At 40.6% G+C, this 14,599-nt stretch overlaps 2 protein-coding genes across 3 annotated transcripts; one reads left to right on the forward strand and one right to left on the reverse strand.

Annotated features, from left to right (window-relative positions):
* The first annotated feature begins 7,988 nt into the window (after window positions 1–7,988).
* styx (serine/threonine/tyrosine interacting protein) lies at window positions 7,989–10,934 on the forward strand. Of its 2 annotated transcripts, XM_061276935.1 has the most exons (12): window positions 7,989–8,228; window positions 8,485–8,517; window positions 9,019–9,072; window positions 9,148–9,245; window positions 9,315–9,375; window positions 9,480–9,516; window positions 9,585–9,624; window positions 9,866–9,916; window positions 10,065–10,137; window positions 10,211–10,301; window positions 10,386–10,435; window positions 10,761–10,934. In XM_061276935.1, exons 1-12 carry the CDS (start codon window positions 8,010–8,012, stop codon window positions 10,836–10,838), a joined length of 885 nt encoding a protein of 294 aa, XP_061132919.1. In that variant the 5' UTR covers window positions 7,989–8,009; the 3' UTR covers window positions 10,839–10,934. The 2 variants fall into 2 exon arrangements, with proteins under 2 accessions (XP_061132919.1, XP_061132920.1); XM_061276936.1 differs by having other exon boundaries at window positions 10,386–10,934.
* Window positions 10,935–11,146: 212 nt separating this feature from the next.
* Window positions 11,147–14,145, reverse strand: gnpnat1 (glucosamine-phosphate N-acetyltransferase 1). Its single transcript, XM_061276937.1, has 6 exons — window positions 13,950–14,145; window positions 12,765–12,932; window positions 12,615–12,677; window positions 12,357–12,484; window positions 12,160–12,221; window positions 11,147–11,959 (listed from the first exon to the last, which is right to left on the reverse strand). The coding sequence occupies exons 2-6, from the start codon at window positions 12,916–12,918 to the stop codon at window positions 11,812–11,814; spliced, it is 555 nt and encodes a 184-aa protein (XP_061132921.1). The 5' UTR covers window positions 12,919–12,932; window positions 13,950–14,145; the 3' UTR covers window positions 11,147–11,811.
* Window positions 14,146–14,599: the final 454 nt, after the last annotated feature.

The following is a 14,599-nucleotide window of genomic DNA, read 5'->3' on the forward strand; positions in this document are numbered from 1 at the left end:
CGGGCTCTCATAAGTTGCGCAATTAACCATGCATTACGCGTGTTAACCTTTTATTTACGACTAACAAGCAGTTAACGAACGGTGATTTCCTCCATGACCGAGCGTATTGTCGGCTCTCAAAGGAAATTCGTCTGAGTTACAACAAGTTGATGGTGCTATTTCATAAAGTGACGGGTGAGCCAGGCGCAATAACGTTGATTTAAGTCGCTGTCGGGAGCAGCCAGCAGTCCACACTGCGACGGCGTATCGCTTTATCACACTCCGCATCCATCTCCCAACACCAAACAAGCTGCGGAATAAGCACAATAGAAGTTAAGTGGCACTAACGTTAAAGAGATGTTGATTTGCTGCCCGTCTAGCAGTTTGTGTCGGGGGAAGTCATAATAAATGATTAGGAAAAGGAACGGAAGATGGAGACGGGAATGAATACAGTGCGGCGAGGGGAGGCTAACGTTGGCTTCACGTTGCTGAAAATCATAATTTTGTTTTGCTCGAAGACTTTGAACAACAATCTAAAACGACAATTGCACTCAAAAACATAACGCCATGGGTGACTTTACTATTATAGAGGCATAGTGAGGGAAAAGATGAGGCACGCAGAGAATGCAAACGAGAGGGAAGAGCATAGCAGCAATGATTGCAGTGATTTCAATTATCATTAGTGTGTGTTGCTGGCAAGCAGTCTTCTCGTTAAGGTGGATGCTATCGTGCTAATTGTGGAGGATGTCGCACGGCAGCTTGCGGGTGGTTGTTGGTGGTGTGGAGGAATTAGAGGCGCAAACGTTTAGCGACTCAGGCAACCGCTGCAAATGGTACATGCTTTTAGCTGCTAAAATAAGGAAACATTTTTTCTAAAGGAAATAATCTCATTCAAATTAAATCTTCATCTGAAACCTGTTTTGCGCCTCTTTCATTTCCTTCCTCGTCAAGCTTCCACAGTAGCATCAAGGTTGATGAAGGTCCAATTATGTACCACGCAATCAACATCTGGGCCCATTTGCTGGCAATCTCCAAGGCATTTATATGAGGATGTTGTTTGGAAACATTCCAATTTCATCAATGCTTTTGCAGACATGAAGTTCAGCGAGTAAAGTTCCCCGAGGGACTAACAACCTATCTTAAATGTTGAATGTTTCTTTCAGAGGAGGTGGTAAACGCTGAGGAAGCTGAGGATGTTGTTTTGCCTCTGGCCTACACTGAGAGATGCTCATGTTCATTAATATGTAGCAAATAAGTCAAGTGACATTTTTGCAGGTTTTTGAGCTGCCTTACCAAACATAATTAGCCAAATGCAGCAGTCAAGTTGACAACACCCAAAAAACTTCACAAACTTCATAGCCACATGATGGTCTACTTACCCGTACAAAAACTTAACGGGTTTCTTCGGATAAGATTTTGAAGTTTACACTCTGTATCTATCCTTTTGACAAAAATAGTTGTAAGCCTCCAGTGATTTGTAAGCTTTCATCTGGCGCTGTGTTACAGAGCATGTCTTTAACACCAGGTAGTAAACAATATCGAGATTTCCGCCGAAAAATCAACCTTGGACATTGTGTATGGGTCGATTCCTCCAAACACAGTAACAGTAAGTTGTAGATCAGCTAGCAAGCTGTCAAAATATTTTGAAAATGCTATAATAAAGAAATGATGGTTCGAAAAAAGAAACATCCCAGAATGCATCGCTGCACGTAAGCGACCTATATGAACAATCCAACAAGTTTGAAGAGGAACTGGGAGCTGATTGGCAAACACACATAGAGGGACGGGGCCAAAGAATGATGATGCATCATCTGTTATCCTGTGGAAAGTCAAGTATGTTATTTCTTGTTATTTCTTAACTGAGCATGTTTGGCTTCATATCATGATCTGGTTTTTGACCTGAAAGAGGGACGATGACAACAATTTTACTGATTAGGACATTTTCGCTCACACTTGATAGCTTCACGGACTACAAAGATGTTCCACCGAGCGAGTAGGCGGCCTCTTTCGCTCCCACTGAGAAGCGACGCAAACAGACTCTTGGCAACGATATTTCATTACAAGAGTCCTCTCCTGAAGCTTCATCAAGCCTCTGATTTCAAGCGCGCCAGTGACCAAACAACTGCACTGATTGTACAATTTATCTCGCAATAGTGTTGTGATTGTCTACTAGTGACATCTGAATACAAATGCAAACAAACAAATATCCCATCAGTGTTGAATATATCAAGTTAGAAAGGTGGTCGAAGCTTTTCACGATTGTGCTTGAGCAGACAAAAAAAATTGTGATTTACTTTCACGTTCTCATTTTCTGTCCATCTTCCGGAGGAATTTTTGGGTTGATGCATGTGATAATCATTCATCAAGGCCAGCGCTAGCAAGATGTGACCTCAAGACACTTGCGGGAATAAAAAAAACAAGCAGTCGTGGCAAAACTGCACGCCTCTTCCATTATTCCAGCAATCAAGTGAATCTCAGGTGGCGGCGCACGAGTGGGCGACACTAAATAGGCACAACACATCTAATTAAGTCCTCCGGTTTTCCATTTTTATTGTGCCGAGCCTACAGGACTAACTAAGGCCTGGAGTTTCTTTGATTACTTTTATTAGTCAAAGCTTCCGGATTCACAAATTTTGCATAACTCTTTTTATGCACCTTGTAATCATGATGAATTGTTTTGTATCTCAAAAACAAATGTTAGGAGGAAGAAAGCGCAAGAAAAACGTCAAAGATACCTGCAGAGAAAAAAAGAAAGAAGAGAGGAAGCAGAGAAGGCCAGAGGGAGCGTGGGTTTGTTTGTAGAAGGGCACTCGCAGCTCTCACTGTGTTCTTTGGCGGCGTCCCGCTGTAGCAAAACAGGAGCAGGAGCCAAGCCGAGCAAGAACGAAACAGCAAAAGGGTGCGATACACAAACAGGGAAAAAAAAGACGGGAGTATCGCCAGTCTGAGACCGGGGCGCTCCACTTGTCAATCAAAGCTTGGAAAGCGAGCCTTCGCCGAGAGCAGTGTGTCAAAGCGTGTTAATGATTTGCTGCATCACTGCTTTCCTCGCAGCCGTCTGACAGCAGGCCGAAGCAGGGGGAACGTAAACAGTGGAATAAAACAGTCTGTCGTCGTCTACGGATATTAAACATTCCGCTACGCAACTTTTATCCAATTACGGCGGAACCTCCAAAGTCAGACACAATTCATTCGATTGATTGGCATAAATGCTCTAATTTTCTAATTGAAAATGAATCATTTAATTCAAAGACTTTAATTATATGTGCGAGCAATGTTTAAGTCACATTTAATTCGTGCCAATTATCATTAGAGGCAGAATTGCTGTTAAATATGATTTAAATGTCAACACCTGCTATCTTATTTTAAAAATGCATTACATTTTGGAGAAATAAAGGCCTCCAGCCTATAGTCGCCATTTGCATTTGAGTAAATAAACTAAAAACGGTATTTAAATTCCCTGATGAGTTGAAGTAATTGCACAAATATTTGCAGCCACTTGGAACAGGTTGACTTTGATTCGCTCTAATCGTTACTTAGCAAGAATTTGGCAGCGCCCGTTAGCCTAAGTGCCCCCTTTACGCTGAGAAGTTAATTAGTAAGAGGAGCAGCTGCGCGGACAAGTGGCTGATAATGAGGGGAGACGACGGAGCATCGACGAGGGCAGGGTCTGCGAGCTCGGATTCATTTGAGGATGAACGGGCTCCGCAAATATGGAGGCGAGGAAAGCTGTGAAGGTGTGAGGGATGTAGTTGAGGGGCGGGGCACGGTAACAGCAGGTAAAATGTAGGTGTGGATACCATTCGCCGGGAAAAAATGTGAGCGTCAAACCACTGAAGCGTTTTCAAGCTGTGAGCGCTCCAAAATGGCTGTCAATGAAGTGGAGGAAGAAGGAGACAGTAGGAAAAGTGGGGGTGTCGAACCCTCTCACCAGGAAAAGTCTGGGTGTCAAAAGCGGGACTGCAAGTAGCATAACATTTTCCAGATGGTGGCGTCTCAAAAAATGTTGTATAGAAAACGGCTGTCACAAATTAATCTCTATAGACTCGATTATCCTCTCGATTATTCCATCAATTACCGTAATTTCCGTACTATGAGCCGCACCTGAATATAAACCGCACCAGCTAAAATTAGGGAAAATCCTTTTTTAATTAATTTATACGCCGCACCGGACTATAAACCGCAAGTGTTTTAAATGAAATCTCCTAATTTCAATCACCTGTATTTCCAAAACAAATCCTTTTACAATATCACAAAAAGCAAAGCAAAAGGAATCGACTTATAGTCCGGAAATTACGGTAATCAGGAAATCAACAATATTTCTCAAGGAATTTTCAAATTGTATTATCGGCAGTCCACAATATCATCAAAAGATTCTGGCACGTTATAAACAGAAAAACACGACAAGAATGATGATGATGAGTGATGAAGCAAGGTCCCATTCAGCAAGCGCCGACCCTAAAACAGAAAAGAAAGTCCAAGTGCATCACTAAGTGGAATATTATTTTATGTATGACCAAATTACAAATCATCAGGGGTTGGAATTGCAGTCTGAAAGCTCAGTGGAGGATCACTAACTATATCACGTGAGTGACCTGCGGGGACCAAGTATGTTAGTTGGACCCCAGAGAAGTAAAAGACGGACTGTGAGTGAAATCCACCATGAAAGACATTTGGGGAAACATTTCAAACGCAGGCGCTTGAATAATGCATCGCGTCTCGTCTCTTCTGACGGCGGATATTCATGTGCATGAACACGTCTGCACGTGGAAAGCTTGTAATGTCTGAAGACGACGTTTCTGCAGACATGTTAAATTTCCCATAATGCACCCCAACCTAATGGCTTATTTATGCAAAGGGGACTCGACTTTGATTCTGAAAGTGCGTTTAACTTTTTGCCCTATTACAGGCGATATTCATCTGATGTTGTATGTAGGGCTCATTTCCAAAGAGCCCCGCAGTAATGAGAGATTGGTGGCGAGGTTTTATTATAGGCAATAAAACATGAGGATTGTGTGTCTGTTAATAAGACCTCCAGAGGATTGGAAACGAGGGGGAGAGCTCTAAATAAAATGTCCACCTGGACAAAAGTAGAGAGGTGAGACAAGGAGTGTGTGAACAAAAAGAAAATTGTAAAAAAAAATGTAATCATTAAAACTGTTTGCGAATGTCTGGTGAACATCTTTGGAGTCTTTTGAGACCTCAACCCAAAAAAAAAAAAAAAACATTCTCTACTATATGTTTGTTAGGTTCCAAGTTTTAGGTTTGCTCCCATTCTAGTAAATCTTAAATGGGACAATTTGTGACATGTATTCTTTTTTTAATGTGTGATTTGTTTGCCTTTTAAAAAACTAAAAATAATAGTCTTGTTTTTTTAACCAAATGTGACACAAACACAGAATTCCCAGGACAATTTCACAGATATTTATTGTAAAACCTCAATTTCATCTCTTCGGATTGATCAGGAAAAATAAAATGGTCTGTGGAGCAGCTGCGTTTTATGGGAGCTGAGCCATGCCAATTTATTTAGATTGACCTTGACTGATGCATGCCTTTAGTTGTGATTCTACGGGGAAGCCAAACATTCCGGGTAAATGAAAAAAAAAAAAGTGAGAGTCCTGCTTGCAAAAACTGGAACCAGCATCTTGGAAATGTGTGTTCTCCTGAAGGTTAATGCCGATCATCATTAAATTCGCATCCTAAATGAGCTTCACACTCTCCTGCGCGGCTTTTACACAGCAAAGGAGGAATCTCCGTGGAAACTGAAAGAAAGGCTCCAACAAAAGCGACAATTAACGCTCCACTCAATTACTCAATGTTGAATTGCTTGTTTTTAAACAGGCAATTTGCGGTGCTTTTTACTTGAACGTCCTTAAAATTCCTAAAGCGTTCCTACAGCTGACACAATGTTGATATATTATTGACTCAGTGTCTTCTGTCTGGCTGAAGCTCATTACCAGCATTTCTGATAAAATGTCAGCTTGTGGAGATTGAATCATATCACACAGAATGGAGTTGAAAATGATTTGCTCAAAGTCAAAACTTTTTTTTCCCAAATAATTTGCACAATGGAGCTCAACCGCCTCACAGTTTAGAGGCGCACGGTTTGAGTCCGTCTTTACTCAACTTTGCTTTGGCGCTGCTATAAAGTATTCACAGAGAGTGTGTGTCATTACAACATGAGCGCATTTGCGATGGAGTGAAGATGAGCGTGTGATATCACCTCCGGAAATGTTGGAGATTTGATCTGGGTTTGAACTTAGCGGCCCACAGGGAGCTGACTGCGAGGAGCTTGAGTGATCTCCCCATGCTTGCTTTGGTTTTTGGACAGCAGCGGGGAGGGATCAAACAGAGATTTTGCATTCCCAAAAAGCTGCGTTTTTCATAGGAAGTCAAAACTGATCATATATTAGTTCACATATTGTTTGTTTACGAGGCAACTCGTATCCCTGGTTGACATTTTTCAGGGATTCATAAGATTTGAAAAGAGTAAAGCAAAAGTAAAAGCAGAGAACATAGCATCTGTAAATATCTTGTAAATATCTGGAAGGAATGTTTTATGTATACATGGACAGATGGACGGACAGATAGACGAGATGGCTGGATTGTATATTATGTGTAAAGTTACATTATGAAGGAATCTATGAACTCTGCTTGGCAACAAAGCATATTACGTGACCAGGAGTAATTCAATCTATCCACATTTGTGTTCCTGGTGGATAGCAACAATTGCATTTCAGGTGTAAAGTTACATTATGAGAAACCGTCATCTGTGCCAGGCAACACAAACATGTTACCTGACCACAAGGAAGAATCTGAGCAATTGAGGTGACTAAACCGACATCAGATTGCATCTCTTGCAAGTAGTGTGCATGTGAAAGGATGCTAGGGGAGATGTGGTGATTCAATATTTTTTTACGAACCTAAATCAATCAGGTTAATCAGGATTTCTTCCCTGGGTGTACTTTTGTGAAGAGACCTGACTCATAAGTGGTCTGATGTTCAATGGTCTGCGTCCTTAATGAGGCAGGACTCCTCATGAGCAGCAAGGGGACGAAGGCCCTCCCAAAAAAAATAAGCAGTAAACACAATTAAGGGCCCATGAAACAGTGCGTCATTACTAAATCCCTTCAATAAAAAATAAACAACAACCTCCTCAGTATTGTTTTATGCAAAATTTGATGTAATCTGCTTGTTAGAATAAAGTTATATTCTCCCATTTGCGCATGTTAGCAGGATTTCAAAGTCAAAGTCAAAGTCAAAGTCAGCTTTATTGTCAATCTCTCCACGTCACAACACACAAAGAGACCGAAATTACGTTTTTCTCTATCCCACGGTGACGAGACACATAACACGATAGACATACAAGTACGCGACACAATATAAAAACAAGAAGGCAAAAAATTCAAACAATCAATAGTAAGAGTGATGAATAAATAATAAATAAACAGATAACACAATAAATAAGAGGAGCAAAACGGAGCCAGCAAGCATAGCGCAAAAGTAAAAAACATCATAAACAAAAAGGCACAAACAATAAATAATAAGAGTAATAATAAATAATAAATAAACAGATAACACAACAAATAAGAGCCAGTGTGCATACAGACAGTTCAGACAGTAAAAGTACAAGACGCTACGCAGAACGGGGGAGCGAGTTCAGGATCCTAACAGCCTGGTGTACGAAGCTGTTGGAGAGTCTGGTCGTGCGGGAGCGCAGGCTTCTGTACCTCTTCCCAGAGGGCAGAAGCTCGAACAAAGAGTGAGCGGGGTGACTCACATCACTCACAATCGTGGTCGCCTTGCGGGTGAGATGCATGGAGTTTGCCCATTTTTAATGATATTAATTAAAATCCCTAACCTTGAGTCAGACACAGGGGGCACTCAAACGTTCTAAACTTCCTGTTCCACATCATCGGCCAATTCTAAATTTGGGTGTCACCCCGTGCACCTCCTACATTTTCCTCTAGATGTCACTGTTGTTTTATTTATTTCGCCACCCACGCCGCTGTCGGCCGTTTGGTCACGTGATGCCCTCGGAGTGTCAGGGGGGAACAGCATGGCGGACATGCATGTGCAGGCTGGCGACGAACTACATCGACTGTCCAGCTAACCCCGTCCGTGAGATAAGAGCCAAATTGGGTTGCGACGAGCCAGGCCCGGTGAACGTGGCCGAACGCCTCAGCGGAATGGACGAGGAGATGAAGCTCCAGTTCCCGTCTCTGCCCGCCTCCAAGGAGGAGCTCCTGGTTGGTTCTGGACGGCTAGCTCACCTTAGCTAGCCACCGCTAACTACACTCTGTGTACAAATATGTCGTTTTGGGTGAACACTATTCCTTTAGTTTTGTCACGAGAGACGAATATTGTCTGAGGAAACATGAATTATTGTCAAATTTACCTAAAAGTCTGAATTAAAGAAAACACTCCTAGCATCTTAGCATTAGCCACATAACGTTTAATTGTGGCTCAAACTTCAATGTTTTCATTTTAAATATGTTTTTGCAGGACTGGGCTTATCCAATGAGACGCGAAATGCAGGTATGTTCATCTCGACAATACCTGTCATTAAACCTGTTGTCAAAATGGCCATTTAAAAAAAAAATAATAATCTCAGGAGTAGGTACTGAAATACAGGGTTTAGGATGTACTATTTGACAGCAGCCTTCTTGCAGTTTCTGAACAAATGTGTTAATTTGACTAAAAGTCTTAAGTTTTATTTGCTGTGGAATCTCCAAGGTAGACCTGTAAGCAAATGTTCCCAACATTGGATGCTGCCATGTTTGTCATCACTTCACAACCTGCAAATGTATCAATTTTCTATTAGCTATATTATTATATTTTAGACTTAATATCACTAAGTAGCTGAGCACCAGTCTGTGTTGTGCAGATAGTTGTTACCATCTTAACTTACACCACTGCCAATATATACCTTATTTTAATCACTGGACACTTTATTTGGTATTGTTGCACAATAGATTGAGGTGCTTAGATTATTCACAAAATGGCACCTGTGTCTTGTTTTGTTTTGTTATTTTATAGGAAATATTACCCGGACTGTTTTTAGGTCCTTATTCCGCTGCCATGAAAAGCAAGGTAATGTATTATTTATTACACAGTGGCACATGTTGATAAAATGAATGTTTAGTAATAAATTGTGTTGTGGTGTAGCTGCAGTCTTTGGAGCGACAAGGCATCACGCATGTTGTCTGTGTGCGCCAAGACATCGAAGCCAATTTTATTAAACCTAACTTCCCTCATACATTTAGGTAAGAATGGTGAATTCATACAGTAGTGTCTTGTCCCTATCTGACTCATGTTTTTTTTTTTTGGTGCAGATACCTTGTGCTAGATATTGCAGACAATCCAGTGGAGAATATCATAAGATTTTTTCCCATGGTGAGTTTGAACGCTTTTCATACCTTTTATGTTTAGGTGACATCACGTATTTATGTATTATCTGTTTTGTGACATCACGTATATGATTTGTTTTCTGTCTGCAGACTAAAGAGTTTATTGACGGCTGTTTAGCAACTGGAGGTGAGATCACATTGTAAAGTCACAGCACAAGCTTAAAAGATTGAGTTTGGTTTGGTTTTCCCTTTTAGGAAAGGTACTGGTTCACGGTAATGCAGGGATCTCAAGAAGGTACTGTTTTCAGGTTTTTTATTTATTTTTATTTAGTTTTTCTGTTTTGCAATCTTATTTGACAGCATGAAGTTGTACACCGTTTGCAATTCTATATGGCTTGTATGTTGTCAATTAGATTTTTTTTTGTCCAGTTATGATAAAAAAGTTCCTCTGCAATGAGAGGAAGACATAACAGCCACATGGGGAAAGCATAATTATAGATGGAGCGATGCAAATGTCAACATTTTTCCAATTTCAGTGCTGCCTTAGTGATTGCCTACCTAATGGAAACATTTGGAATGAAATACAGGTGAGTCTTTGTACTCCATTTTAACATTTTCAAAGGATCTGAAGAAATCACAATGATGCACCACGAGTGCTTCGGGGCTATTCATGCGGTCCTAGGCGGCTAGCTCGTACCCACCATGCTGCTCTTCTCACCTGTGCGCTCACTCTAGGGATGCATTCAGCCACATCCAGGAGAGGAGGTTCTGCATTAACCCCAACATGGGATTTGTGCATCAGCTTCAGGTGAGCTTCAGTTGTTTAACAAGTGACACGTTGAGCCTTACAAAGATGTGCTGGGGCACGTTTTGTTTTGCAGGAATATGAAGCAATCTACCTCGCCAAACTGACCATTAAGATGATGTCACCAATGCAGCTGGGCCGCTCCTTCTTACAAGCGGGCATGCCAGGTCCGTACAAGCAATGAATGTGATTGTCATTGAATGGTGTTTGACATTGGTTCAACGAAGCTGTCCTGTCTTTTCTTGAAACAGGAAGCCGTAAGCGCAGCCTGGAGGAAGATGACGACTTGGGAGCAATGCAGGTCACAGCAGCACAAAATGGATGAGCCTTGCTTACATTTAGCTACTTAGCGTGTTGCACTCTTTTTTTTTTTTTTTTTTTACATTTTTAATGGGATTAAAAATGTAGACGTTTGAACCTTTTTCTAAGTGGGGGAGGGATGGGAGACCGCTCATGTCTGAGACGTGGGGGTCTGTTGGGAATGAGTAAATTTGATAACTTTGTTCTTGTTTTTTGAGCTGAATGCACTGAAAAAAGTTTTGCAATTTTATAGTATTTAAAGCATTTTTGCATTTGCAGCGGGACAGTATTGCAATAATGCACTTTCGATACTTGAATTTGTGTAGATGACCGGAAGGGGGCAGGCAGGAAAAGGGAAAGTGGCCAGGACGTCGCCCATTGCAAGATTTAACCAAGAGAGATAGTTAAAGCCTTTATTTTGGTGTCATAGGATTAACAACTAATTTCAGGCTTAATGTTGGATAGGATTAAATTGTTACATAATAAAAGTTCTGACTGAATCCATTCGATTTTTTTTCATTTCCACCTTACCTAAGAAGTTAAGAGTCAGTTATTCACTGAAAATCTTTAAACTGTATTTGGAACATTATTTAGATGAGATACAAAAGTATGGAAAGAGCATGCAAAGAAGAGATTCTTGAGAAATGAGTTTCAGATTAAGAAGCATCTGTGCTGCCCTCAGATTTCAACCACAAAAAAAATAGACTGGTGGTATGCTGTATTTCACTGCTGTTTTATTTACTTTTGTACATATTTGGCAATAAATTACATTAAATACATTCCCAAAGCCCAACTAAAAAAAAGAAAATTCACTTAAATATGAATTTACAAATCTAACTTTTGAATAATCCGTCCCACCCATCACAAATGTAATCGTCGCAGCGTTACAAAAATAAACCGTTAATGACATTGAATATTCACAAACTTCTGTTGGTTTACACCGATTTTAAATCCTATGGGATTTACACCTTCACCGAGATCATTATCATTTTTCAGATCTGATTATTGTTCTTTGGTTACTTGCCTTTCACAATGATTTATTGGTGAATTATTGGATGCTTCAAGGAAATAGCTAAATGCCTGGCTGATTTCATTCAAAGTTTGTTACCATTGTAACAAAAAAAAAAAAAAAAAACATTTACAGACATTGATGATCCCGTGTTCAGTTCTGCTGTAGTGAGGTAGCCACGGTTACCCCAAAAAAAAAGGATGGGGTGGGGCGGGGGTTCAACACATGTTTTAGTTTACTTCAGCTGTGAAGTCAGGATGTTACTCTTCAAGATGACTCGGTTATGACGCACTCCGAATCACGATAATGTTCTCCTCGTCTGACGTCAGAGGTCAGCGTGGAAAGTTGCGCTCGGAGCCCAGAGTTCCTCAGTTGGAAAAGCGACACTGCATGTAAGTCTCGTCTGAAGCGCCGTAACCGAACTTTTGATAGAAAGCAACGTTTTTGGATGCGCATTCCAGTGTGATTTTATAGCAATTGAGTTTTTTGCTGAGTAGTGTCAGTGTGGACATTAACCTGTGGGAGAGAGAAAGACAGGGCGGAAATTAAAGGAGGAAGACAAACCAAGTCCTCTTCCGATAACCAAGCACAATACTTGTGCTGAGTATCCTTCAGCAACATTGATCATTTTCTCATGAGAAAAGTTTGTGGTCAAATATTAACATTTCCTTTTGGGGCGGAGGTAACAAAAGTGTGTGACCAAGTGGTACACTCACAATTTTCCCAGCTGTTTGCCTCTGCACGCGTCACTAACCACTACTTCCTCCACTCGGCCTCTCTGCAAACAAACACCCCCGCAAATTGAGTTCAAGCTCAACAGTCCACTTGTATGGAGCATTCGCACCTCAGGGTCTTCGGTCATCTCATTAGTATGAAGGTATTTAAATGCACTTTCATAAAGTCACAAACGTACCTTTGCACAAGAATGAATGAATTTATGCTCCGTGATTAAAGTGGCCGTTGCCACTATTTGTCCAAGATTGGTGTCCTCTACCACCACCACATAGTAGTCCCCTGTTTTCTTCATGTGTTCAAACTTTTCTGAAAGATAAAAAAAAATAGGAATTCCGCTTATTACGATTTCGGAAGAAATTTGAACAGATTTTCAGAGACACTATTAAGCTACCGCTGCTCAGGATCATTTTCATTGAGTCGAGTAACTTTGACTTACTTATAAACTGGTCTGCGGTGACATCACCCGTCTCGGTTAATTGAGATAGAACCTTAAAGAACCCTGGTGGACGAAAACGAGAAACATGTTGGAGTAAGAACCTCAAATTTGTGGGCCATTTTAGCGGATGGTTCATATAGGGTCACTCACCCCTGTTGAAGTCGGCAGGGCAGAGGGGTCTGAGCACCAAGCCTTGGCCCGGGTTGGAGGGCGAGATGAGGGGGGAGAAGGAGACACTGTTGTTGCTCCAATCTAACTCCCGAAGCAGACAAGGATCAAACAATGGAGTCTCGTCCAGCAGCATTCCACAACCTTGGCCTGGGAAACCCACAAGAATATAAATGAGCTCATGCAGAGAATACACACCCATGAATGTGCGTGTGTGTATGTGTAAAAGGATGACAGAGAATTTCCCAAAAAAACAACCGTGACTTTCAATAACGACTGCTTGTTTGAACCTTGACCTGTCACACAAATTCTCAGCCTGTTTAGGGTTCATACACCTTTATTGAGGTCAAATTCAAGCACTTTAACACATATGACACTCTGTACGGTATTTCACAATTAGGCAATAATACTTTGGATTTCTGCGTGACTTGTTTTATTTTAAAACAATTTCGTAGTTCCAATATTTCCTTTTTGGTAAAGTGACATAAGACTTTTTTACAAGCTAGTGTGCTCTACAATCAGTCATAAAATCCTATTTGTCTATACAGGATATGGGCCAGGTCCCAGAACAGGATAGCAACTGGGATATGAGCCCATCCCACAAAGACCTCATTCAGCACAACCATCACCACGAAACACTCAGCCGTTGATTTGAGGTTACCATAGCAACAGAATGTAGCGTGTTGCTGTTGACTCGTATGACTGTTCCACAGATACACCCCAACAAGACCAATACGATCAAATACAAACAGCCCTGCAATAAATTATCCTCAAAACTGATGTAATTAGGTGCTACTTAATGTTATCTAACTAACTGATATCTGTCAAATAAATTCGATAAAGCCTGAACAATAAAATCCTCAGGAGGGATAGGTTTTAACTTTATTAGTTGTTTGAAAGTCCAATGTGTTCAAAGTTCATTTTGTTTCCTTTCCCTTCAAGTACTGCCCGTTTTTGTTCGATCAAAACTATTTCCAAATAAAATCATTGGACCCCTTCTAGTTTGATGTTGAGTAGTAGCAACTCTCAATTCAAATATTAAATAAGAACCCATGAAACGAGTTCTAGATTGACACTAAATCATGGCAAAAACTGTCACCACTCCAAATGCCCACATTTATTTAAATGTAGATGCTAAGCGGCTAGCCGGCTAGCTAAAGTACTTACCGGTAAACAGCAACCAAGAATAAACGACCGAGTGGAATTTCCGCAACAAATTAAGGTAGCTTCGTAGTTAAACTCTTCTACAAAATGCCGAGTAGGTCAAGCAATATAATTCGCTTGCGAAATGAAGCATTTTTGAATGGCCACACCACCACGGTGGGTGTTTGCGTCTGACACACAGTGACGTGGCAAAGTTCCCAGTGGTTGCAGTCGCACCCTGATGACGTCATTATTTTATATATATATTTTTTAATTGCATTATTATTAAAAAAAAAAGAAGTTAAATGATTAATGAAACCAACCAAGCATTGCACAATACCCACCACGTATCATTTGGTACACAAATGAAATATGTACCTGTCGGAAGGCGTTGTAGTTTATCACTTATCAATTTCACTACGGTAGTTAAAAGTGAAATAAACATTTATATAAAAAATGTTCTTACAAAAATATCATTCTTATTTCTATTTATGAGCACATGCTGGTGCAGGCCCGTCGTAAATTGCGAGGCGTCTTTCCAATTATTGAAAAATATCGGAAATGACAGTCAGTATGTGATTATTAAAAATAAAAAACTGGGACAAAATCTAACACTAAAACTCTGCAGAATTAATCTGGCATTATGAAATTTGCAAAATAATACTGACAACGCA

The sequence above is a fragment of the Syngnathus typhle genome, linkage group LG4 (genome assembly GCF_033458585.1).
Source record: "Syngnathus typhle isolate RoL2023-S1 ecotype Sweden linkage group LG4, RoL_Styp_1.0, whole genome shotgun sequence".
NCBI lineage: Eukaryota > Metazoa > Chordata > Actinopteri > Syngnathiformes > Syngnathidae > Syngnathus > Syngnathus typhle.